This window comes from Eublepharis macularius, chromosome 3 (genome assembly GCF_028583425.1).
Source record: "Eublepharis macularius isolate TG4126 chromosome 3, MPM_Emac_v1.0, whole genome shotgun sequence".
Lineage (NCBI taxonomy): Eukaryota > Metazoa > Chordata > Lepidosauria > Squamata > Eublepharidae > Eublepharis > Eublepharis macularius.
Window position 1 is genome coordinate 73,121,867 of NC_072792.1, and position 24,489 is coordinate 73,146,355.

General features: G+C 40.0%; 1 protein-coding gene across 2 annotated transcripts in view; it reads left to right on the forward strand.

Annotated features, from left to right (window-relative positions):
- The first annotated feature begins 401 nt into the window (after positions 1 to 401).
- Positions 402 to 24,489, forward strand: part of PTCHD1 (patched domain containing 1) — an 89,473-nt gene continuing 65,385 nt past the window's right edge. The window contains exon 1 of one of the 2 annotated variants that reach the window (XM_054974714.1): positions 402 to 830. In XM_054974714.1, coding sequence (XP_054830689.1) covers positions 402 to 830 — 429 coding nt within the window. The remainder of the gene's footprint in view (positions 831 to 24,489) is intronic. The other variant, XM_054974715.1, reaches the window with a different exon arrangement.

Genomic DNA, 24,489 nt, shown 5'->3' on the forward strand with positions numbered 1-24,489 from the left:
TCCTCTCTGCTCTTCTCCGGGGAGTGGGCGCAAGACTGAGATTAGTCAGCGTCTCTTACCCCCCCCCCATCCCCCCATCCCACTCCTGGACAAAAAAAAAATCCCACCCACTTGGCTTGGCAGAAAAAGCCGCGACCATAAAAAGAAACAACGAAAGAAATCGGTTTTGCCACCAATAAGATCGCGGGTTCCTTCCCCCCCCCACCTTCCCCTGAGAGTCTTTGTTGCTGTTTGAAGTCAGACAATGAGGCGCCGGGAAACTCCCCTCGGCAGCCTGGAGGGAGGCAAAAAGCGTTAGCGCCCACCGCGCGCCGAGGGGGAGGGGAGGCGGGCGGGAGGGAGAGGTGTCTGCCTGGTCAATCGCAGCCCGGAGGGAAGCTCCCGCCTGCCTGGGCTCCCCGATGGTTTTGCCTCGGCTCTGGGAGAGCTTCAGATTCCATCGCGCGCGCCTCGCCCTCCTGAGCTGCTTCTGCACTAGAATGTTGCGGCAGGTCTTGCACAGAGGGCTGAAGACGTCTTTCGCCAGACTCGGCCACTTCGTCGCCAGCCACCCGGTCTTCTTCGCCTCCGCACCTGTGCTCATCTCCATCTTGCTGGGGGCCAGTTTCAGCAGGTACCAGATCGAAGAGAGCGTCGAATACCTGCTGGCCCCCAAACACAGCCTGGCCAAGATAGAGAGGAACCTGGTCAACAGCCTCTTCCCGGTCAACCGCTCCAAGCACAGGCTCTATTCTGACCTGCAGACCCCTGGGAGATACGGCAGGGTCATCATCACCTCCTTCGTGAAGGCAAACATGCTGGACCAGCACCACACTGACCTGATCTTAAAGGTAAGGACAAATAAGGGACTCTGCTCCCTCCTGGATTGATTCGACCCCTCTTCTGCTTCTGCACCCCTGACCTTTTGTTTCACACCTTCCCTTTGCTTTACAATGTGACAAGATGTAGCTACAGCATTCTTTCATAGAGAGTGATGCATTGGTAGCTACTCTCTGTGAGAATTTAGCTAGTCACATCCCTGCAACAGTTGGGTTGACTACTGGTTGCAGAGGCAACAGAGATTCCCTCTCATTTGGGGAGGTAGTAAGCTAGCAAGGGTGGGGGATTTTTGTGAATTGGGGATGGCACTTTGAAACCTGTCTCCCAGTATACACATGGGTCTCTCTCTCTCTCTCTCTCTCTCTCTCTCTCTCTCTCTCTCTCTCTCTCTCTCTGGGTAGTGCAAGTTGAGTCAGCAACAGTTAGGGATTTTCCCCCTAATTTGTACTTGAGTATAAACTTCAAGATTGATTTAAGAGGATTTGTAGAAAGTAACATTTCTGGGCTTGCTCTTGACTTATTTTCTATCAAGGCAACAGGAAAGTAACTTGGATAATCAGACTTGGATATTGCTTTTATTTGGAAGATACTTCTTTTATGTAACCAATCATGCTTTTTTCGAAAGGGCAATTGCCATAATACTGAAATTTTTTTTTAAAAAAGGGGGGGGGGAGAAAGCAATTGTTTAAAATAAGAATTACAGTGTAGATGTTCTCTATGTAACATAATTCTTGGAACTGCATTAGATGTTACCTACCTGGTTCAAGATGTATAGAGAAAGTGCCACATATACCCCAAAAGTCAGCCATAATTTGTCAAGAATTATTTCCAAATACTTTTTTCAGTCTATATTGCAATAATACAGGTTTGGGACAAAACATGGAAAAGGAATGCTGATTAGTAGAAAGAGGATCAAGTTGAAAAAGGAGGGGGGAAACAATTTTCTGACATATGAAGAAATGTTTTAGAGGTGTGTCTGTGAGCACACACATGTTTTGACCTTCTCCTTTAATAAGAATATACATATTCATAGACAGCCCTGCATACTCCACCAAAGAACAACCTAACCAAGCATTCCAATGACTGATAAAAAAATTCTTTACAGTGGTATGAGAGTAATATTTAGTATTTATTAACATAACAATGATTTATATGTAGATATATATTTTAAAAACCCAGAAATGTCAACAAGCAGACGTCATCTGTGTCCTCGTTTGGAAAAATTACTAGCAAATAATAAAAATGAAATCCCCTGGAAATGTTAGTCCCTGTTCCTATATTCCCTCAAAAGCAGTCATAGGATTAAAATGGATTTTCTCCTGGTGTGCTAGTTCTAGAAATCTTAGTGAAATAGTAATGATTCACAAATGTGACTGAATCTTCTGTAGAAATTTTTATGTAAAACATCATGTATTAGAACTATCAGTTCCTTACTTTACTATCAGATTGTGATCATTGCAGTTAATGCAGAAAGAATCTTGAGTTTATAGTCAGAATTTGGCCACAGAATGATTATGGTTCATTTAATGAGAAGATGGTTAGCCACACACCGTTGCCATTCTGACACCATGGGTTCTTGCAGTTATCTAGAAGACATTAGGCGTACCAAATGCCTGTTGCCATATAATAATCATATGTTCATTGTAGTCCCACTTCTGGTTCAATTGCTTTTCTTTGGGATCAGTGCCATACTCAGGTAAATGATGTGTGAGGAAGCCTTGGAAAGCCAGAACATGTTGGTCTTAAACAAGTAGAGAGGTTGTGATGTTGTACTGAGTAGTTGTAGAGCAGGAGAAGGAAGAAGCACTGGTGGAGACATACATAGAAACTGTCTTTAGTTTATTACCATGTTCTACACTATAGCTCTAGTAGAGGATCAAGTTGACAAAGAGAAAAGAAGTATTCTGAGGAACTGATTTGTCCTTTCGCCATCTATCCCCACCCTTTTATCTCTTTCCTTCTCTGAAAGATCTCTCATAAGAAGTGGAGATTGTGCCATCTAAACAAGCTGGCAGAGAATCACATGTATGGAATATCTTTCCCATAGAGAAGTGTGTTTCCATTGGCCTTTCCCTTAATTTAGATGGTTGATTGTTTGGTTTTGACATGGTTTCCTGATGATGGGTGTTGGTCCATGTGAGGGCATGACTATTTTTACAAAAGTGAATCATACTTGATAGAGTCAGGGGGAAACATAGCAAATGAACAAAGTCAGCAGAACTACATCAGCAGCTCCACTAGCCCAGAGTGGACCTTACATCTGCTGCTGCTCATTTTCCAGTGTCAAGTGTTTACTTCATATACACACTATAGTTTGGGAAGAAAATGTGGCAATATGAGCCCTTGAGACTGAAGATGTCTAAACATTACAGACCTGGTTTGCATGCTGATTTTTATTTTATTTTTTGCTTTATCAAAATAACATTTTTTTGGATTTACTTTGTCAAAGTTTTGCCATAAGATACACGTGAAGAGACCTTACTGCTCTTTCTTTGTTGATGAGTTACTTGCCTGTCTCTTGGTTGACTTCATCTGGTTTGAAATTTCAGTGCAACCACATCGCATGCTTCTTTTTGTACTTGTGAGTGTTTGGGAAACTGTTACAGCTGTTGCCTTGCAGTGGATTTCCTTTTTTGATATATAACATGTTGTTGTTGTTTTTAAAAAAGAGCCAAACCTACATCCACCCTGCTCTTGGTGAAGTCTGACAAGCACCACAGTGCTACCTTTTCCAGGACTGAGGGCTGACCTAACAACGAAATTGGGAGAGGGTCTGATAAGGCTGATAATCTCCTAACCTAAAAATAGCCATCTGACTACTGTAGTTTCCTTGTGGAAAGAGTGTGTGGCTCTTACTATGGTGTAATAAAACAGCAAATAAAGCCAATAAAACCAAAAATAATGAAAGGAACAAAATGTACATTTTATTTCAAAACATCTTGAAAAATGGTATGCTTACTCTAGATTTCAAGTTGAATTCTAAATAATGATTGTGAGACCACTAAAATTTTTCTGCGAGGCCATCTGGGAGGTGGCGTTAGTCTTATTAATGCTTCATGATATGTAAAAAAAATGCTTAGTAAAGCTGCAGTGTTGTTTCTATGTCCATAAGAGTTATAGAAATATCTGAAGTGACTGTTGAAACCAGCAAAACTTAAGGAATCTGGTGGGAGCACTTATTTGGATTCTTTATTCGACTGAGCCTAATAAAATCCATGATGGGAGAGGGAGAGGAACCAAGATAGTTGGCATATGAGAAGATTATTTCCTTTTGGATAGCATGGGAATATAAAATAAAGATTCTGTGAGTTCATAAAAAGTTAATAAAAAGAAATTATCCTTTGAGTTCATACAAAGGGAAAGACTGGTTTTCATTTTGAATCTACAATGCCGAAGACTGATTACAAGCTAACTGGCTTTCCCCTAACATAATGAGACACACTTCTTTTAAAATATATGTACTTCATTTATACCCCACCTTTCTCACTGAGGCTCAAGGCAGATTATACCATGTAAATCTATGGAAAGTCATATTTGCAGAAGTTCCCTACATAAAGAATGGAAAATGGCTCACCAGTACATTTGTCCCAGCTCTCCTTGCTTTGAAGGCATAAGAAAGAACTTAAGTAACTGGCAAAATAATTAAGGCTGGTATGAAATATAAAATATTAAAAATGGCTTTTTTCAAGCAATCAATAGCAATTCAGTAAAGAAATACTGTTGCACTTCCTTTATATCCTTAAACCACCTATACAGAGGATTAAGTATATTTGCAGAACAAATAAACCATATATAGAGTATACTTCAGTAGGATTCTGAGTGGACCTGCTTAGGATTGCACTGTTAATTGATATATCTGATTCTACCGGTTTATAGATTAGTCAGTAAAAGGCAGATTAATTAACTCAAATAACTGATTAAAATAATAAAATAAAACATTTATATTTCAGCAATGGGATGGAAATTAGATTTTAGCTAAGTTTGGATATAATTATCCTATATATTTTCTTCAGTTTCTTGACACCTCAATAGGACTGAAGTAGTTCTGATTTGGTTCTACTTCAGGCCAGTACAGATTTAGTAGCCACAACTGAACCAGCCAGTTTTGATTCTGTTTTCATGAAAGAGTCTAAGTATCATTTCCCGGTATGCATAGTCAGGTAAGTAATATCTTTGTGATTATCTATCCTAACATTAAGTGCAGGTATATAGCATGCTAGACAGAAAAGCGTGCACATGTCTTTGGAATTTGGTGGGCAAATGGAAATTATGTGCTGATCCTAGATTATTACTTAATTTTAAAAATACATGATTGCAAAACTTTTTAAACAATCCATCCCCTTTCATTGCATGCCATCCACCGCAATGCAGTCAGTCTGGAAGCCTGGAGCTATCTATGTCAAGGGTCGCTGCAACCTAGACTGCTTGGGATCTGACAAGCCAACCTACTACGCATGCAGTGGGGATATAGGGACTTTTATGTTTCAGCTGGGTTGCCAAGTGCCTAGAAATAAAACTGACTTAGCTAGGCTTTTTACGTAGGGTCTAGTTTTTTCTCCCCCCCCCCACCCGCACCAGGGTTTTTTTCATCAACCTGAGATAAATAAATAACTTTTTTGTTAATATTATTTTCACTTGATTCTGCCCTCTGACTCACTCTGGGCACTGTGCTCAGGTGCCAAAACTTTTTTAAAAATTTAAAGTGTAGGTCAGAGATTAAAAAGAAAAGGATCCAGAGCAGTGGCTACAACACATGGTCCAGCACTGCAATTTCTATCACCCTAGTGTCATCGCAGGCTGCCTGCCACAGTGAAGTGCAGCTTTAAAGCAGCAGGTCTCCATCTTGTCTTCAGTTTTCCAGTCCTTGAAGAGGATGGAAAGGAGAGTTGGAGCAAACAGGCTGAAATCTTTCCAGATATTGCTTGTATGTGCTCATGATTCATTTTGGTTGGAGCCAGTGAGTGTGTAAGCTCAGTATCAGTGTATTTATTCTGTCCCTTATGCTCCTTTAGGCATCATGCCAAACTAGAGCACTTTGCTTTCATTTTACATTTGCTCAATAGTCTTCTTTGATGGTGCAGTCACTTGCAGAGGCAGAGCAACTTCTCTAACAATGAGTTCAGATATCAGACCAAACCATGGTTAAGGAACTTAAACTATGGTTTAGCTTGGCATTAAAATCAACAGTGGTTTATAATTGGCCAATGGGAATTAGAAAGCCATAGCTGGAAAATATTTGCAAACCATGGCTTGATGTCGCTGCAGTTCAGCATGCTATGTGAACTGACACCCTACTGCTGTGGATATTATTCCATTTCCAAAAGCAATTGTGGCTTGAGTCAACAGTGCTGAGGGACAGAAAATGAAAGAAGACAAATAGTTCCCAGCTATCCTCTGCATTATTATTATTTGGAAGCTTAAACTGAACAAAGAATGGATTTGCATAACATTTGAATGGAACATCACTCTGAAACAGTAATAAATTTTTTAAGGTTCTGTTCTAGATTGTGTTCAAGAAAGAACAGCAGTAATATCTGAAAAATCAAAATGTACCCACATGTCTTATAGGCCTTACAAAATAAAAAAGTCATTGATTGAGTGTTAGAAAGCAAAGAGCAAGAGCTCAAAAAAAGCTAAATCTTGTGTGCCCACTAATCTGCAATGAGTTAGATTGGGGTTCGGTTTCCTTTTCATATAAGAGTCATATTCCTCAAAGAGAATATAACTCTTATCTGAAGATTATACTATCCAAAGAATGCTTCCCACTTAGTTGTACTACTATTTCATTATCTAAATGGAAACAGGAGTAGTAGAAACAAAATCCAAAAGTAATAATAACAACAGTCTTTAGAACCACTTCTTTAGGAATGTTCTACTGAAATAAATAGGATTAGAACCAATTTGCTTTCCTTGAACTCAAGAATTGCTGTGGGAGGGGAATGAAAGGACCCATTTTTTTCTGGAGCAGTAGAACCTTGCGAAATACAAAATAGTTTTTGAAGTAAAGATTTTAAATGCTCTCCCAAACACATTATTATATCCTTATACATTACTATACATATCATGAAGTAAAAAGACTATTTAATGCCAAACTTTATTACAGTTAGAGCAAGGAAGCAATGGAACATAACTAAAGATCAAAAATCATGGAGTTTCTAGATTGGTGTCCAAAGAGCTACTTACTGATCAAAGAATGTGAGTGGCAGGGAATGACCTTGAGGCATCTCTGTGTTGTGGAATGGGAAGCAGCTACACCAGCAATTGTTGCTTCCTCAAAAATAAATTGATTGAAGTGTCTTTGGTGAATATCCACAAAAATCTGTTTCTTCTTTTTTAAGGAAGGAGCCCTTATAATGAATGTAGACAGCAAGAACCTTTGCAGGAAGATTATCTCCTTTTTAATGCTGTAGTAATTTTTATCAAAAGGGCTTGAATTGAATGAAACAGTCCAATAACACCTGAAAAATGTTTTTTAGAGCATGAGCTTTTGTGAGTCAGTGGTTACTTCTTCAGAAACATAAACGTTGTTAGTCTTTAAGGTGCCACTGGATTTCTCTTTTACTTCATTATAATAGACTAACATAGTTACCCCTCTGGAATCTATGAACATGATAATCTTTCAGTTGGAAATGCCAGGTGATGTGACACCAAGTAGGAAGGGAATTGAGATCTCTACCCTTCATCAGCAGGTTTGGATACTGCTATGGAACAAGGACACTACTTGGGGCAGGTTTCCCAGGGAAAGATGAATTGGTATTTTCAGGTACAAATCATGTAAAAATGTCAAGCTCATGTAAAGCTCTAGTTAGACTTCTTTCTAGGTATGCTAAGCTACAACTCCTTTTTAAAAGCAGAAAAGAATAGTAGAAAAATATACATGAAAAAAGTGTGTGTTGCGGGGGAGGGGAAATTGTAAGTAATCGCTAATACTAAAGACAGAGAGGTAATTTATGCATGTCTAAAGATTAGAGATCTAAGATGCCCACCACTGGTGCGCAAATTCCTGGTGGTTTACCTGCTTGCCCGCCAGTTGCTGGTGACTGGTGGGAGGTTTTGGGCTGCCTGGAGATCGTCTGCCACTGACAGGCACCCCAAGAACACATGCAGCACGCACGCTTCCAGTGGATGCAGTGACATCATATCCAGAAGTGACATTGTTGTGCCGGCCATGGGAGAGCTCTCACGCTTCATTTGGAGCCAATTTTGGCCCAAAACAGGCCAAATTGGCCCTGCACAGAGAGTGTGAGTGCTCCCGCAGCCAGCTTAACAATGTCACTTCCAGATGTTGCTTGTGCGCAAAGAACACACTCCCATTTTCCAGTGTCAAGTGTTTACTTCATATACACATATGAGTACTGTGCCTCCCCTCTGCTGGGAGGGTATTGGGACCTGGGAACCCTACCAAAGATCTACACAAATCAGTGGGACTTCAGGTTTCTTTAAATTATATAATCCTTCCATGTGTCTTTTCAGTTGCTTCTGAAACATCTTTGATAGAGCAATCCCAGACAGCTTTACTCAGGTTCCTACTCAAGTCTACTCAGCAGGGGGAAGGAGGAGTGCCCTTAAGATTGCAGTGTCAGACTTCAGGTATACATGTTATTTGTAAACATGTAAATAGATGATTGGCTTTGGGTGTTTTGGTATATTCGCTGAGACATTTAAAATTACTCTTCTTTACCAGATGTTGCAGTGTCTGGGCCTAATGACCCTTCTTCAGTAGAGATGGGCACAAACGGGAAAAAAACTGAACATGATGTCCGTTGTTCATTGCCATCCACAAACAGGGACTCACGAACAACCACGAACATGGCCCTGTTCACAAACATGTTCGTGGTTGGCTGTTTGGGGGTGGGGTGGGGCAGCAGGCTCTCCTCCAGCCATCATCCAAGTCAAGATCCCTACCGCACCACTCCCAGAAACCTTACCTGAGCAAGCAGCAGGAAAGGTACCAATAATAAATAATAGCTTGGCCCGTTGCTGTCTGGCTTGCAGCAATGAACAGCAACAAATGAGGCTTGCAATGACCACCTGTTCGTTTAGAATGGGGCCTCACGAACAGCTTGTTCACGAACAGCAGATTGGGCTGTTCGTGGCTTTTTTTTGTTCGTATTGCTGTTCGTGCCCATCTCTGCTCTTCAGTCATCATGGCTGGACTTTTAACGTCTTTTGTCTAGTTAAGACTCCTTCACTTTTCCTTTATCCTCTCGCTATGGTTTACATGTACACGTTTGCAGAAGATCACCAGTTTTCTGGGTCTCTGGTAGTGTTGGCATGCCACTCAGTTAACAGATCAGATATTGGCAAATGACAGCCTATTGTTTGTCTGTAGTCAAATATTCCGTGAAGCCAAGCATTCTGTTATGTAGGGGGAAGCTTTTTTTCATTGTATCACAGTGTGTCATATGTTAGCAAAGGCAGGAGTGAAGGCTTCTCATCCCCTAGCCCTGCCATAGCAAGGACCAAACAGAGCAGCAGAGCAAAGTTTCTCCTGCTGGCCCACTGTTATAATGAAGGAAGGCAAGGCCAAATGCCACTGGTGCAGTGGGCCATTGAAAATATATTGAATAGATACTTTAAAAAGTTGCTGTGTGTTTTGCACGAAGCTTCATCAGGAGATCTGAAACATGACATAAAAGGAACATGAAAATAAAAGCTTCTAAAAACACCCGAGAAAAACAGAAATGAATGGGCACGAGTGAAAATGTTACATAAGCCAAGAAATTCCAGGAACTATAAATAGTATCAAATTGAAGACAATAAAACATATACACTCTGGCAAAGTAACATAGAGTTCAAACAAGGATACAGTTAATAATACTAATAATATGGACCAGTGGTAGCTTTATAGTAGCAAGATACCTAATTTGTTTTTAATTAGCATAAATATAAAACCTATTAATAAGGTAACACATTACAAATTCATTGTTTCAAATATTTTTGGCTGGTCAAATGATTCAGGTCTATGATTACCTTTTGATGGTGTTCAGGAAATCCTGTTCACAGTCCCAGATCCTCACCAGCAATGGGAATATATGCATTATGGCAACTCTGGGGAAGTCTCTCCCACTTGCTTGATGCAACAGTAATTATTTGTCCTGTCGAATTGCTATACTAGACAGCAAGTTGTTATTGCAATCTTATTTAAGTGAAATATATGTAAATTAGCTATAGTCTTTTCTGGATGCTGCAGCAAATCCTACTGTATAAGTATGTAGGTAGGACTTGCTTATATTTTGTAGGATTCATATACACACCTCAGACTGTGCTAGAAGAAAGTGAATTTAAATAGAGGTGCTTTAATATTCTGTCTCTGTATTAACATAATACCTTTTGTTATGACTAATTCACATCACAAATAATATGCAAGTATTCAAGTTCCTTTTTCAAGCTGATCATCAAATTTTAAAAGGGTGGGGAAGGATGGGGGGAGATGTTTATGGCATGATGAAAACACCTTCAGATCTGAAGATCATAGGTTTGTGCAGGTGGAAAAGGGGTGCTTGCCCCCTTAATTTTAAATTTACTGGTTTGCAGCAGGTGATCTGCTGTTACAATTAATATACCTTTCCCTAGAATTATTTCTGCAGGCACCCTTGTGAAGATTGTGACTAATATTAAAATGGCATATAGAAGGTTTTTGCATACTTAATTGCATTATGTGATGTCAGATGCAAAACAGATTTCAAGTTTCACTCAAGGCTATTGGGACAGTGAAACAAAAAATGGTTCTCTCCCTTTGAAAATATAAAAGGCATAATGTGGATCTGTCTCACAGCGTCTCACTACCTGAGTAGATTTATTTTTAAACTCCTAAAATCTTGAGTCATGTGTTGGAAGTAGGGTTGCCTGCGTCCAGGTGAGGCCTGGATTTCTCCCAGAATTACAACTGATTTCTGTATTACAAAGATCAGTTCCTTTGTAGAAATGGCAGTTTTGGATCTCATACTGTATGGCATATCATCCCTGCTGAGCCTCCTTCGCAAATTTCACCATCCCCCCTAGGCTCCACCCCTATATCTCCAATAATTTCCTGATCTGGAGTTGGCAACCCTAGTTGGAATCCACATTAGGGTTAGAAATAATGAGACTTTTGGAGATGTTGTTTTCAAATTCAAACTGAGGCAACCTCAGCAGTTATCCCTATTTCACCTTTTTACGGAACCAAATGAAGTGTAGAAGTTCTTAGTGATCGCCTAACATCACTGCTGGAGTGGATGAAGATGAATTGGCTCTGTCTAGACAGGACTAGGTTTAGGAGGAGATTTCCTGTTTTTGAATGGGTGTGCACTTTTCGTGAAGTATCATGTGTGCAATTTTTTTCTAAAATCTCAGAAGGAGTATGATCATCATATCCATAATTCCAAACGTTAAAGAGTTAAGTGAAATTCAATACCATTTTATGGGATTTGATGTAAACATCTGAAGCTATCTGATAGAGAAGATGTTTAATGCTTAACATCTTGTTTCCCATTAGAAAGAATGACATGGATCAACGTGTTCATTAAAATTACCAGTATAAGATTGCAACCAGTGGCAATCTGCATTGCAAAAGAGGCATTATTCTGTGGCATTTTCAGCATGCATAGATGATCATAATTTTAGGTGTGCTGTAACAGAACTTGAAGTCTTGACTATGGAACAGAACTCAAATATGTAACAAGATTTTAATTTATTCTCTCTGCTGCATTAGTACATAGTCATTCCTGTACAGACCACTTCCTATGTGGTTGAGTATAGGGACAACACAGGCAACAGATCTAATGCCTTCCCATTTGGGGTGCAAGCTAAGTATTAGAAAGCAAGTATTAGAAGAGTCAAGGAATATTCTAGTGTATTAATTTGGTGTCAGTATGTGACATAACATAGTATCATAACTTCAGAAGGGGTCTTGCAGGACATCTAATCCAATGCCCTGCTCATTGCAGAACATGCCATCTCCAAAATATGGCTGTCCAATCTTTCCTCAAAAGACTTCCAGCAAAAGAACTGAGTATTTCCTAGAGTTTCCTCTCTCAAACATTTTGCCTTCAAAAATGTAAAATGGTCGTGGTGAGGTATGTTTTTGAATGCTGAACGCAACTAACAAAAGTAACAGTTTTTACTCCAGTGGTTCAGCCATTTTATTGAATTGTATTGTTCTGTCCTTTAAATTACTGAACCTGTTTGACCTGTTGGTCTGTGAGCATGAAATAAAGAATCTGAGTCTGAATATATATCTCCAGTGGTTCTGAGCTTCTGCCCTTGCTGTTGCATACATGTTTTTAGGATTGTGGTGTGACCATTCTCACACACTTAATGGGCAACAATACATAACATTTTTTAAGTAAAATTATTTTGAATAATGGCATATTAAAAATGGCCATGCAAGGATAAGCATTCCTTAACAAAAACATAATGGAAGGCAGGAAAAACAAAGAGTACTCGTGCACATGCTTTTTGGATACAACTCTATGAAACATGCAAGATTCATGATCAGATTCCTGTTATCTTTAATTGTCATTAATTAAAAGGATTTTCAATGTGATGTTTATTAGACTGGGATCTTGGTGCTGAAGGAAACAAGGTCATTTTCATGATCTAAATCTGGAACTCTTGTTCATTCTAATGGGGAAAACTTAAAGGCATACCTGTATGTTCTCCCAGGTAACAAATAACGACTTGGGGGTTAGATTAAGAAACCATGTGAGGGAAACTATTAATTCCTCTTCACCAGCATCCTCACCCAACTCGTACATACATGCATCCCTTATAGATGCTTTTAATTAACATTTACAAATGGGAAGATCCCATCATTTGCTCTACCTCATTTCATATTGTGGTACCTGATGACAGGAATTTAATGGTAGGTCTTGCCAGTTGGCTTGCTATACTCTGCACTGAAAATACTCAAAATTATTTTGTAGAAGTAAGATTAATTCTGAGATGTTTGTGACATATGTGACTTAATTTGCACAGATATACTTATTTTGCATAGTTTATTCTCCTGCCGGTCATAGTAAAGGTGAAGCAATTCCACAGGGCTGTGAATTCCTGAAACCTGGGAATCTTGCCTATCCAGTTTTTGAGAATTCACTAACTGTTTCCCATACACTTTCAGTGTTGACTGAAATATTAATTTGCCTAGCATGGAAGCTGAAGTTCTCAAGATGCTAAATCCTGTTCCCAGTAACAAGTCTGCACAGCTTTATTGAGCAGTCATGGTCCTGCAGAACCCATACAGCTCTTCATGACAGTGTTCAGTAATTTATAATTTTATATATACTAGAAAGATTGTCAAGAATTGACATTCATATTTGAATACTGACAACATGATACAAATGTTGTGATTATCCAAAACCACTTATCTATTTCAATAGTTTTCCGATTTACAGGTGTGAATGATAATCACATTTAGATGACTGTCAGCACTTTCCTTTGTATCTCCAGTGATTCTGACATTTACTAAAGTCATGAGAAGTCCAGCTGGCAGACATAAAATTGATCAGTATGTGACCTAAGGAATTAAGTTTGTTCAGACACTTCAGTTGGTGTAAATGCTTATGGGTTTTCACTATAGGGAATACATGTTGTCCAGTCTTAAAAGAACTGCAGTGTCTACCACTTTGCTTCCAGAGCAGGCATAATCCAAAGCCTTAAACAGCCTGGGAATGCAATAGTTAACAGATCTACATCCATCTGAATCTGACTGGCAACTTAGATCATATTTGAAAGTCCCATATTATCTTCAGAAGTAAGGTGGGTGGCCGACAGAGACAGATGGCCTGTGGAACACTCATCCCACCACAACTGTCTACCAGATAATTTCATGAGTAAAGTTTTAGATACCAAGTTAAAACATTTCTGTTCTCTAAGGCTTCTTAGTCAGGTTAAGGTTTTCTTTTTACTTTTCCTTCAATATATACTTATTTTGATGTAGTAAATTTTAAAGAAGTGTCTAGTGTTTCTGAATGAATTTTTAAAATTCAGGTCACTATTTAGGTTGAAAGATGGACTGTAAATCCTTCCAGTAGATAAATAATGTAAAACCGTTGCCTGAGTCAGTCATGATTTTGTTCAAAATCAGTCATGATTTTGTTCTTTTTTAGGGTTCCACTTTAAAAAAAAAAAAAAGCTAACCAATTGGTCAGTAATGTCTTCTGCAGCTTTGCCAGCCACCAACAAGTTTCTTCTAAACCACAAGGAAGTTACTTGACTAAACAAACATCTTGAACTCAGGTGTTCACAAATAACTAGGGCAGAATCACAAAAATAGATTTGTTTTTGAACTAGCGTTTCTAATTTTGCCTTTTGGGATATATGCCACTGGAATTGACATTTGCAACGTATCTCCCCTCAAAGCTCTAAGGAGAAAATATTTCTTTTTAATGAGGGAACTTGAAGTTCTCTAATAACAGCTCTCGTATAACAGCATGGCTCCAGGTGGTCACATTTTGCAAAGAAAAATGAAAAAATGTCACCCATCATAAGAGATTTTAACCTTACCTACATATAGCATCCTTTCTAGGTCTAACCATAGGGTGCTCTTTGTCCTTGGCCTCAAAGTCAATCTGTAAACAACAGAGGGCAAAATTTATAGTTGCATGACAGTGTCACAAGTGTCAGCCTGTCATATCAGCAATGTTTCTCTCTTTTTTGTCAGATTACTCAGTCTGCTGAAACAAAATACATCCATCACACTAATTTTATGTGGAGAGCTATTTATTGCTACATGTCTAGTGACATAGCATAATTCAGAGCAACAGTGTACCACATTTCTCCACAAAGTAACCCATATGGAGAGCTGAAAACGGTAATAAGTAAACACGCACACACATTTTGAAGTGGGCTGAAGAATAGGCAAGCTGTAAATTTTGTATAAAGCATAGACAATATTTTGTCATCCTTCTGTACTACCCAAATTAGAATGATATAGTTTTCTACAAAAGTAAAAGATAGGTCCTATTCCTAGTGTCCCTAATCCCAAAATTCAAATGTGCCAGAAATTAGCAGTGAAAATTTTTCAGTTGCAAGGCTCATTCCTTGGATATGTGAAACAATGATTAAAATCCTGGACTGAAAAATGTGGTCAAGTTGCCTAAAGATTTGGAATAAAATGTATAAAGCTTAGAGGTCAGTCTTTTATAAACCTTGCATATGCCTTAATAAAGTGAATTGTCTTGTGGTGAGCCATCACCCACTGTGTGCAATTTTTGTAAATTGCAGTGCGTTTGTTGAGGATATGGAGTCACTTTCACTCCGAGTTGTCCTGAAGAGGAAAGTGAAATGAGCATAGATTGTGAAATAGACAAAACTGCATTTTAAAAAATTTCATGTTTGTCTTTGTTGTTTCAGCTCTAATTTTTCCTGTACTGCCAAAAGGAAACAATGAATGAAGTGTAGAGGGTTTTTTTATTTGCAGCTGTGGTCATACCACCCCATGGTGGTTTCTTTGTTTTTAAATGTATATGATTTACTTTGTGGTCTGTTTGGTCCTTATACCACATTAGTAAAGTATATGTTTTTCTTTGGGTAAGAGAAGAAAATACCTTTAAGAATATGTAGAGTGCATTTTCTTGACCATACATATGCATACACAGCATTATAATTATTTATTTTTTAAAAGGCACTTTGGCTCTCTATCAACAGGTACAACCCAATTTCAAGGTTAAAGGGAAGGGTTTTCTTTTTAGAGGGCATCCAAGTCTCATGGAAATCTGGAGGTCATTCTATTGTACAGAATAAAAGATTTGTTTAATTCTGGTTTTGGTTCAGAGTTTGCTTGGAAACCTTCAGATCTACTGGCTGATTTTTTTTCATGTTTTGTTGGACAGATCTTTCTTGATTTTGTTAGATTTGATTATAGCTCCATAGTGGCAAAAACAAAGTTGCTAGAACCTTAAGGATTCTAAAATTATGCGAAGGAATGTTGCTGATCTTCCATGACAGGAATGTAATTTGTGTACTTAAAAGGAGCAACATAGATTTTAATATACACTGTGGCACAATCCCAATTTCCCACATGCACTTTGTGCAGTATAGTCTGACATTTTTGAATGGGGGAAGGGGACTCCTTTTGTTCTGTGATTTGAAAGATCTTGTTAATAGGTCTAAGAACAACAAAAAATTATCCTATTTTTCTCTGCAGACACCCTACCTTTCTCTGTTTGTTTTAAATTTTAGCTGCAAAGTTTCAAACAAATACTCTGTTGAACAGTCTGAGGAAGGACTGAGTCATCGAGAAAATAATGCAAATGACTAGATACAGAGCTGGAGTGTTAGAGTGTGTGCAGACATACATGATTTTAGAGTTGAGCTTGCTTCAGAAGGGCACTCACCATGTTTGTGTATAGATGTGCAATCTCCTCTTCCAGATTGTGCTCTGAAGAACTGCCTCAGTGAGTGCACAGAATAAGCTAGTTTCAGGTGGGAAGCCTTGTTGGTCTGCAGTAAAAGAGGAGGATTCAAGTCTAGTAACACCTTAAAGACCAACAAGAGTTTCAAAGTATAAGATTTTGAGAGTCAAAGCGACCTTTATCAGATCAGAAGCTGGCTCTGCTCAGTGTTGATGGGCTGGAAACCAGTAACATATCAGTCTCATTTGTTCCTTTATTTATGTAAAATATTTGTATACCACTTTTCTGTCATCTACTCAGAATAATTTCCAGATAATGCCAAAGGTGTCATTATTCAATAATTCAATATTCAGCAGGTCAGTTTCCAAAGGTCCTTTTAAATAATTCAGCTTTATATATTTCCCCCCTAAAATGACGCTTCCTGCACTTCCATAGACGGCCCATTCCAAAGGAGTGGGGCTGCCACTGAAAACGTTTCAGGGGAGCTGAAACTGCCCTGGCCACTCTTAGTATTGGGGCTGTTGTGATGAGTGCAGTGCTCTTGACGGCTGATAAACTGCCTAGCAAATATGTAGGTTCCAGGCAATGTTCCCTCTAAGCTGTGCAGTGCTGGGAGTCCAAAATGTATTTTGTGAGCCAAAATAGTAACTTGCATTAAAGTTTTGAGCCTGCTTCTTTAAAAAATATCTATATATCCTAAAATGCTCGCAGTTTCCTCTGAACATTGGCCTTGATGGCATAAGAGGTAGCAAAATGGCCTAAACGCCTGATATTCCTTTAGTTTAAACCAGTCAATTCTTCCCATCAACCTTCCCACTCCAAACCACAGAATGACACAAACAGTAGGTTCACTCCAACCAAAAAGCTAATATGAACAGCAAATACCTATGGAGGAGTCAAACAAGAAGGCCAAGCCACAAGCTGACTGGGATAGGAGAGGGGGTCATCCCTGAGTACATTTCTTCTCGATCCAGTTATTGTGATCAGTTTAATTTTGTGGAGGAACACAACTCGCCAGAACAGGGGAAAGAATACAAAACCCAGAATTCTCTCCAGTGCAAAAGTTTGGATGGTGCCAGATTTGGAGTGGCAAGTAAAAGCTGCCTAGGCAGACATGACATATGTGTAACACCAGCCCTCCAGTCTTTGGACTCTTGGGTATGACTAAGGGTGCAGTCTTACACAGAGTAATCCACTGAAATCAGTGGGCTTATGTAGACTAGACTGCACAGGGTTGTACTGTAAAGATGCTGAATATGATCTATTCATCCCTAAACAGTACAGGTCAAGTATATCTTTAAAAATACATATAAACCCCATTATTCTCTTAAATCCTGAAGGAAAGCCCTATTCTGTTTGGCTGGTTATATTGTCAGAGACGTGGAAAGGGCTATATTCCATTAACTAAAGCCCATCCACAGGCTTCTTTAAAATCTTTTAAATGGCAGAATTTTGTTAGGCTGGAAATACAATTTAGCTCCCTTTTTTTACTCTGCAACAAATGATTTTATTTGGGAGATTGTAATCATGTAAGTTTTCAAGAGGAGTTTTATAGCTAGCTGTGTTACCGCAAAAATCTTGCTTAGTAGTATACACTATTGAAAAAGTAGTCAATACTTTTCTTTAAAAGTAGGTAACCTAAATATCAACAGAATTTTTCTTTTACAACTGAGTCCAGTCAGTGGCACCTTGGGGACCAACAAGTTTTTCAGGGTGTAAGCTTACAGCCTGAATTATGGGGACCATAATAGCCCAAAGCAACAGAAATATGTTATGCATGTGTATATTACACAGACTGGTGGGGATCTGGCGACGCAGGCTAAAAATAGGAACCCTGGCGCAAACAGCTCAAAGCAGGTGCTGGCGGGGGGGGGGGGCACAGCTCTCCTTGCGGCTGGGAGAAGGTGAAAGCAAATGGGCAGCCCCCGAAGGCCACAGAAGGAAGGCTGGGCCAGCTCAGGCACTGCCAGTGGCACCCATTTCCATTCAGTGCCAGGCCCCACTTTTAGCTGAGACCAGCCAGCTCTTCTGCAGGCCCTGCCAGCGGCCTGTGTGTGTATGCTCCAACACGCCAGCTGAGTAGGAGGGCGAGGCTACCCGAGAGAAAGCGCCACTGCACTTCAGCTGAGAAGATGTGCAGAGGAGTCAGAATGTATGCATTTATGTCATTTATAGTCCATCTTTCTCACTGAGACTCAAGGAGGATTACATAGTGTGAGATTAGTATAATCAGTATCAAGGACATTTCCATAAACAATGCCATAGGGTAAATAAATACAAGCATTAGCAAGGATCCAATATCAAGCTGAAGAAATGCTGAACCAGAACAATATCAATTCTAGGAGTCTATGGTCCCTAACTCATTAGCAAAGCATCTGAGACTCCCTCTCTACAATACCACTCCTATCAGAGTAAAAAGCCTTTTTGAATAATTCAGTTTTGCATCGTTTGCAGAAAGCCAGGAGAATGGGGGCTCTCCTGACCTCCTCAGGCAGGCCCTTCCACAGAACAGGAGCCATCACAGAGAAAGCCCAGGTACAGGCTGCTGTTGATTTCACCCATGTGCAGCCTGGCACCTGCAGGAGACCCTGTTCAGATGAATGAAGCTGCTGTGGAGGAACATAGGGAGGGAGGTGGTCCCATAGGTATGCCCAATACATTGAACTGAGCACAGTAACTGATAGGTAGCCAATGGAGTGACTGTAGGATGGGAATGATGTTCATGCTTCTGCTCTCATAGTGCGCAATTGTGCAGTTGCTCATATTAGTGGGAACACCGGTTCCAGGCCCAAACCAGCACTTCGAACTGAAATCATAAACAGACTGGCTGCCAAGATCTCATAAACAGACTGTTTCAAGATCTCAGTAATATGGCTGAATTTGCTAGCTTCCATCAGCAACTAGACAGCTGCATTCTATCTCGTTTGAAGATTCCAAGTAGTCTTTAAAGGCTTCCCCACATAAAGTACATCACAGGAATATAGCCTTGAGATTACAATAGCACGGCTCAGGATAGTTAGATTGTCCATATCCAGGAGGAAACACAATTTCAATCTAGATGTAACTGAAGGAAAGCTCTTCTAGCAACAACATGACCCTGCTTCTTCATCCACAAGGTCAAGTCCAGGGATAGCACTGAACCTCGTTCCTGAAGTAATCTGTCAATGGCTAATGATTGAAGATGGGAGAAATCTGAGCTTCAGCTGAGAGAGTGGGAAAAAATAGCAATTCCTAATTTGCATGTACATTTGTGCATATCCTCAGTTATGACAGGAGAGAAGAGTCAAAGATGTTTCTGTATGTGTGTGTGAGAGAGGTCATCAACACAGCTGACTTATTGTGACTGTGTACTGTTAGGGAGGCATACATAAGAAAAAACATTTTCAAGAATTGAGTAATCTTTGTGGGCTTTTGTATGAAGTATTCATGAACTGGCAGAGAGTAGCACAGAAGCTAACAATTATGTTACAAATAGAAATCAACAGATGACACTTTATGCTGACATGGAGGGGTCATGGTAGGGAAATCTTACTGTGCCTTCATTAGCAGAGAGAAACCCTTCTAAGTTCATTCACTTTAATTGACTTAGGATCTAACTTTGTTTAGGTTGCACTGTTAAGCTGTAATTTTTTTCCTGTGCAGAAATCACTGAGCCTTTTCCATTTAAAAAGTTTTCCTAAGTAGATAAAAATGTTGAGTTATCTCCTACCATGTTATTATGTTGATGTCCATGCATTCTTCCAGCCCAAGATGACTTCTGCTGATGCAAGGCATCCTGCAATAACCGTTTGGATCACCAGAAGTCACCTTACATTGATGGAGCGTGCAAGTGTCAACAGAACAAAATGGTAGGCTTCAGTGCAACACAAATAACCACTTCTACTGCAACATTTTTCATGTGTAGGCTAGCAGTGCCATGGAGGCAAATGTTACATTAAACTGGCCCAGCCCTTGCCTTCTGTATGACTGTATGAACCTTCTGACAAGTTTAGGCAGTTATCTACCATAGCCATATACTGTACACATTATATTTGGTTTATTATGGAACCCTATGTTTACAGAGTTAGCAACTTTCAGTCTCAGTAAAAAGCTATTATAAAGTGTATGATGTCTTCATACTTTACAATTACAGTCCCTTCTCTGATTGGGTTCCTTCTCAATCTTTTTTTAAACTTCCATGAAAACTAAACTCCAAAGTCAGTACTTTCAAGATATCTGTAAGTCTTGCTAGTTAACACGTAGCGGAGAACAACAAGACCAGGGATCCACAACTATAAATTAATTTGTATGTTTTTCTGTTTATCAAATTTTGAAGTGCAAAAGTGCCAATGTGAATAAATACAAAATTGATTTTACAATATAAATACAGAATACAAAAATACAGAGTCCATTCATATATAACACATGAAATCCTAAGTAAATATTCAAAGTCCGTAGAACTCTTTCAAAACATTTAAAGTGCATAATGCCAGCAGTAGTAGGAAAGCCAGTAGGTAGGGAGTTGTGCAGGATGTTATTTCATTCACAGTCCAACAACTTGAATTAATGCTTCAAAAAACGCCGACGGGGATATGCAGGCAATTATCATTAACCCATTTCGTGAGTGAAAAACTCACTTCATCTTGGGCATAGAACAGTTCGGACCAGACACACTGCAAACGTAAAAATACAATAAGCAAGTACACATACACCATTCCGTATTAAAAAACACTAATTGAATTTATACTTACAGTACGTTACATGCTCAAGACACACTCTCCTATGGCTTCTGAAAGGATGGTATTAGCGGACTAATGATCAGTAAAAATGGCTACTTTATATATATATATATATATATATATATATATATATATATCACAATTAGGGCCGAATTACTTAATGTTCCATCTAAACCAATTGCAGCTGGAGGAAGATCTGGACGGACCCCACAACTTACAGTGAAGTCACTAAGGAGTCATAAGAAACAAGAGAAAATAATCTCCAAATTTAATCCATGTGGTGACAAAGAATTGAGTTGTAAAATCCACTTAGATTCCAATTGCCTGAGTAATTTGCCTGAGTCTAAAGCATGTGGGCGGTCCAGATGTTCAATCACGGAGACCTTAAAGTCGTATAGGTGTTTACACTTACGAAAATGGCCAACTAAAGGCGCCTCTAGCACTCTGTTCTTAATCCTAGATATATGCTCCTGGATTCTTGTCCTTAGGGGGCGAATAGTGCTGCCTATATATAGCAAGGGGCACTTACATTGAATGATGTAGACGACATTCGCTGACTTGCAATTAGAAAAGTTATTCCGGTGGAAGGAATAAGTCGGTAGAATCTGGTCAAGCCCAACCATATGGCTGCACACATTGCATGTGCCACATGCAAAGTGGCCCTTAGGCATGTTTGTACGCGGGGGGGTGCTAGAAAATTCCGACCTAATCAGGATATCTCTGATTGACTTCGTGCGTCTATAGCCAACTGACAATCCTGATTCACACCCGCGAACATCGGCTATGATATGCCAATGCTGCCTTATAATGGAGGTGATTTTTGGGGCCAGGGGAGTATATTCTAATCCCCATTTGATTCTATTGTCCAATCCCCTACGTCTGGGGGTCAATAGTGCTGCCCTGTCAGTTATGTCCGAACGTTCCTTGGCCCGCTCAATGACTTGGCTGGGATACCCTCTTGTGGCAAAGTTTTCCCCCAACTCCCGGCGCCAGGTTCTATAAAAATACGGGTTGGTTGAATTCTGTTTTATCCGCAAAAATTGACCCAAGGGAATGTTGTCCCTTAGGCTCCTCGGATGAAAGGACCAATAATGTAAGTAAGAACAACGATCGGTCTCCTTCCTAAAGGGACATACCGCCAATCTGTTGCCTGCTTCCCGGTAAATGGCAACATCTAGATAATCAAGGCTGTTAGTGCTCCCAGTCCAAGTAAACTGAATAGCCGGGTGTAAGGAGTTAAACCAGTTTCCAAGTTCTTCTGCAATCCCCTCCTGTTTTAACAAAATAATGACATCATCTATGTATCGCCTGTATAGGAGAATCTGATCTTTAAAGGGATTCATATCATCGTTAAATACCCATTGATTCTCCAAAGCGGACATAAAAATGTTCGCGATACTGGGAGCAGCCACGCATCCCATGGCCACCCCCTTCAACTGAAAATAGAAACAATCATTAAATCTAAAGTAATTTTTCTCTAGTATGATATCCAATATATTAAGGAGGAAAAAGATGGACGGTTTTTGCACCTCGCGTGAAAGGAGGGCATCTTGTACAACATTTCTCGCCTCATCATGTGGGATAGATGTATATAGCGACTTCACATCTAAGGACATCAAATACACAGATGGGGGGATCTCCAATGATTCAATTAGGGAGATCAAGGACATTGTGTCTTTTAGATAGGCGGGCGTATTCAACACAAAGGGCTGAAGGAAGTGATCTAGATAGCGTGATAAAGGTTCCAGGACTGAATTTGAGCCGGAAACGATTGGACGTCCGGGGAGAGGATGTCCCGGCTTATGGATTTTTGGTAATGTGTAGAAAACAGGTATTCTAGGGCTAGGGTTGATAAGCGCATCCCTGGTTTTCTTGTCTATCTCGTTGTCTGCCAACCCCTCGTCCAAAACGATCCTGATGATCCGTTGGATCTGGGTTGTAGGGTTAAAAGATACCTGCTTATATTCAGTCTCTATGTTGAGTTGTCTAGTGCATTCCTGGACATAGTCAGTCATGTTCTGTATAACAATGCCGCCCCCCCCCCTTGTTCGCAGTCTAAACTAAACTCCAAAGTCAGTACTTTCAAGATATCTGTAAGTCTTGCTAGTTAACACGTAGCAGCAAAGGGTTTGTGCTATGCATATTTACTATTCCTGTGCTTGCACAGGGGACTTCCTTTACCTTTACCTTTACACTAATATGAAATCCTGGGAGGAGAAAAATGGAATTCCTGAAGAAACAGCATCAGGAGGAAAAATAATTAGAGATTGAGGAAACGAAAGAAAGAGACACCATCCAAGACAAAAACAGTGTGCGGGGCTAATTGAGAAGTTCATATAAGCAGCACCAGGACAGAATGGATAACTATCTTCATGGGCTTCTGTCGTCAGAAGATAATTTCTCGTGATGCAATCCTAAACAGAGTTACATGCTTCCCATTGGCTCTGTCTAGGACTGTACTGTTTGTGCACTAGCTTAGAGAGCCATTGATTTGATAGGGGTAGTGTTTAATTTTGTGCTCTTCACCTTCTCTTTCCTTACACTTAACCCCTGCAGAAGCAGCCTGGTGTCAGAGCCTGTGAGGGAAGGAGACCTGCACCTCTTTCACCTCATGATACCTGACAAACCATGGGGTGTTCTATCAACTCCCCTTGCCCCGACACCCAGCCTGCCCCTCTGGAATGACCAGGGCTTGGATGAGCAAGATTGGAGAAGGGGGAGAGAGATGGCCAGCAACCACCAGGAGCAATTATGGAGCCGGGACTGGTGTGCCACATCCCAGATCACTGACATCACTTCTGGTAGAAGCCAGAAATGACATCATGGGACATTCTATGATTATCAAAAACAGTGATTTTCACTGGAAGTGATGTCAGCATTCCGCCGCAGTGCCAGTGCTTCAGTTATTGGCAGGCAGCTTGTCATTTTTGTAACTAATATGCAAGACTGGGCTATGAGTCTTGTTTTACTCCAGCTCATGACAGTGCTACCAACTGGCTTCATGTTCTTTCTGAGATATGAAGGAAAAGATGGTTAGCTCAGCGGCTGTGACAGCTGCTTAAACTGAAGATAATACAGCAAGGATTCAGGAGCAGACCATTCCCTGCCCCCACTAGCTTCATTTCCTGGAACCATTTACTGAGCTGGACTTGCAGAACTGGACTCTGTTTTCCATCCCTATACAGCAAATTCTGTGCTTTGATCTTTTTTTAAAAAAGAACTGTTAAAATATTCATTGACAAGACTGCACAATAAAGGCTGTACAAATGTTGCGTGCTGCCCTCCTATATTCATATTAATCTGTGTCAGTTAATTATCCTAGAGTGCACTTGCAATAACTGGTGCCCATTACTGTCACCATCTTATTGTTTCGTGGGGCTAGCCCTGTTGGTCTGCAGTAGAACAGCAGGATTTGAGTCCAGTGGCCCCTTAGAGACCAACAAGATTTTCAGGGTGTAAGCTTTCGAGAGTCAAAGCTCCCTTCTTCAGATTCTCCCTTCAGGGTGTCTGCAGTAGGAAGCTTTGACTCTCAAATGCTTATACCCTGAAAATCTTGTTGGTCTCTAAGGAACCACTGGAGTCAAATCCATCTTGTTGTTGAAAGATAAATGTTTGAT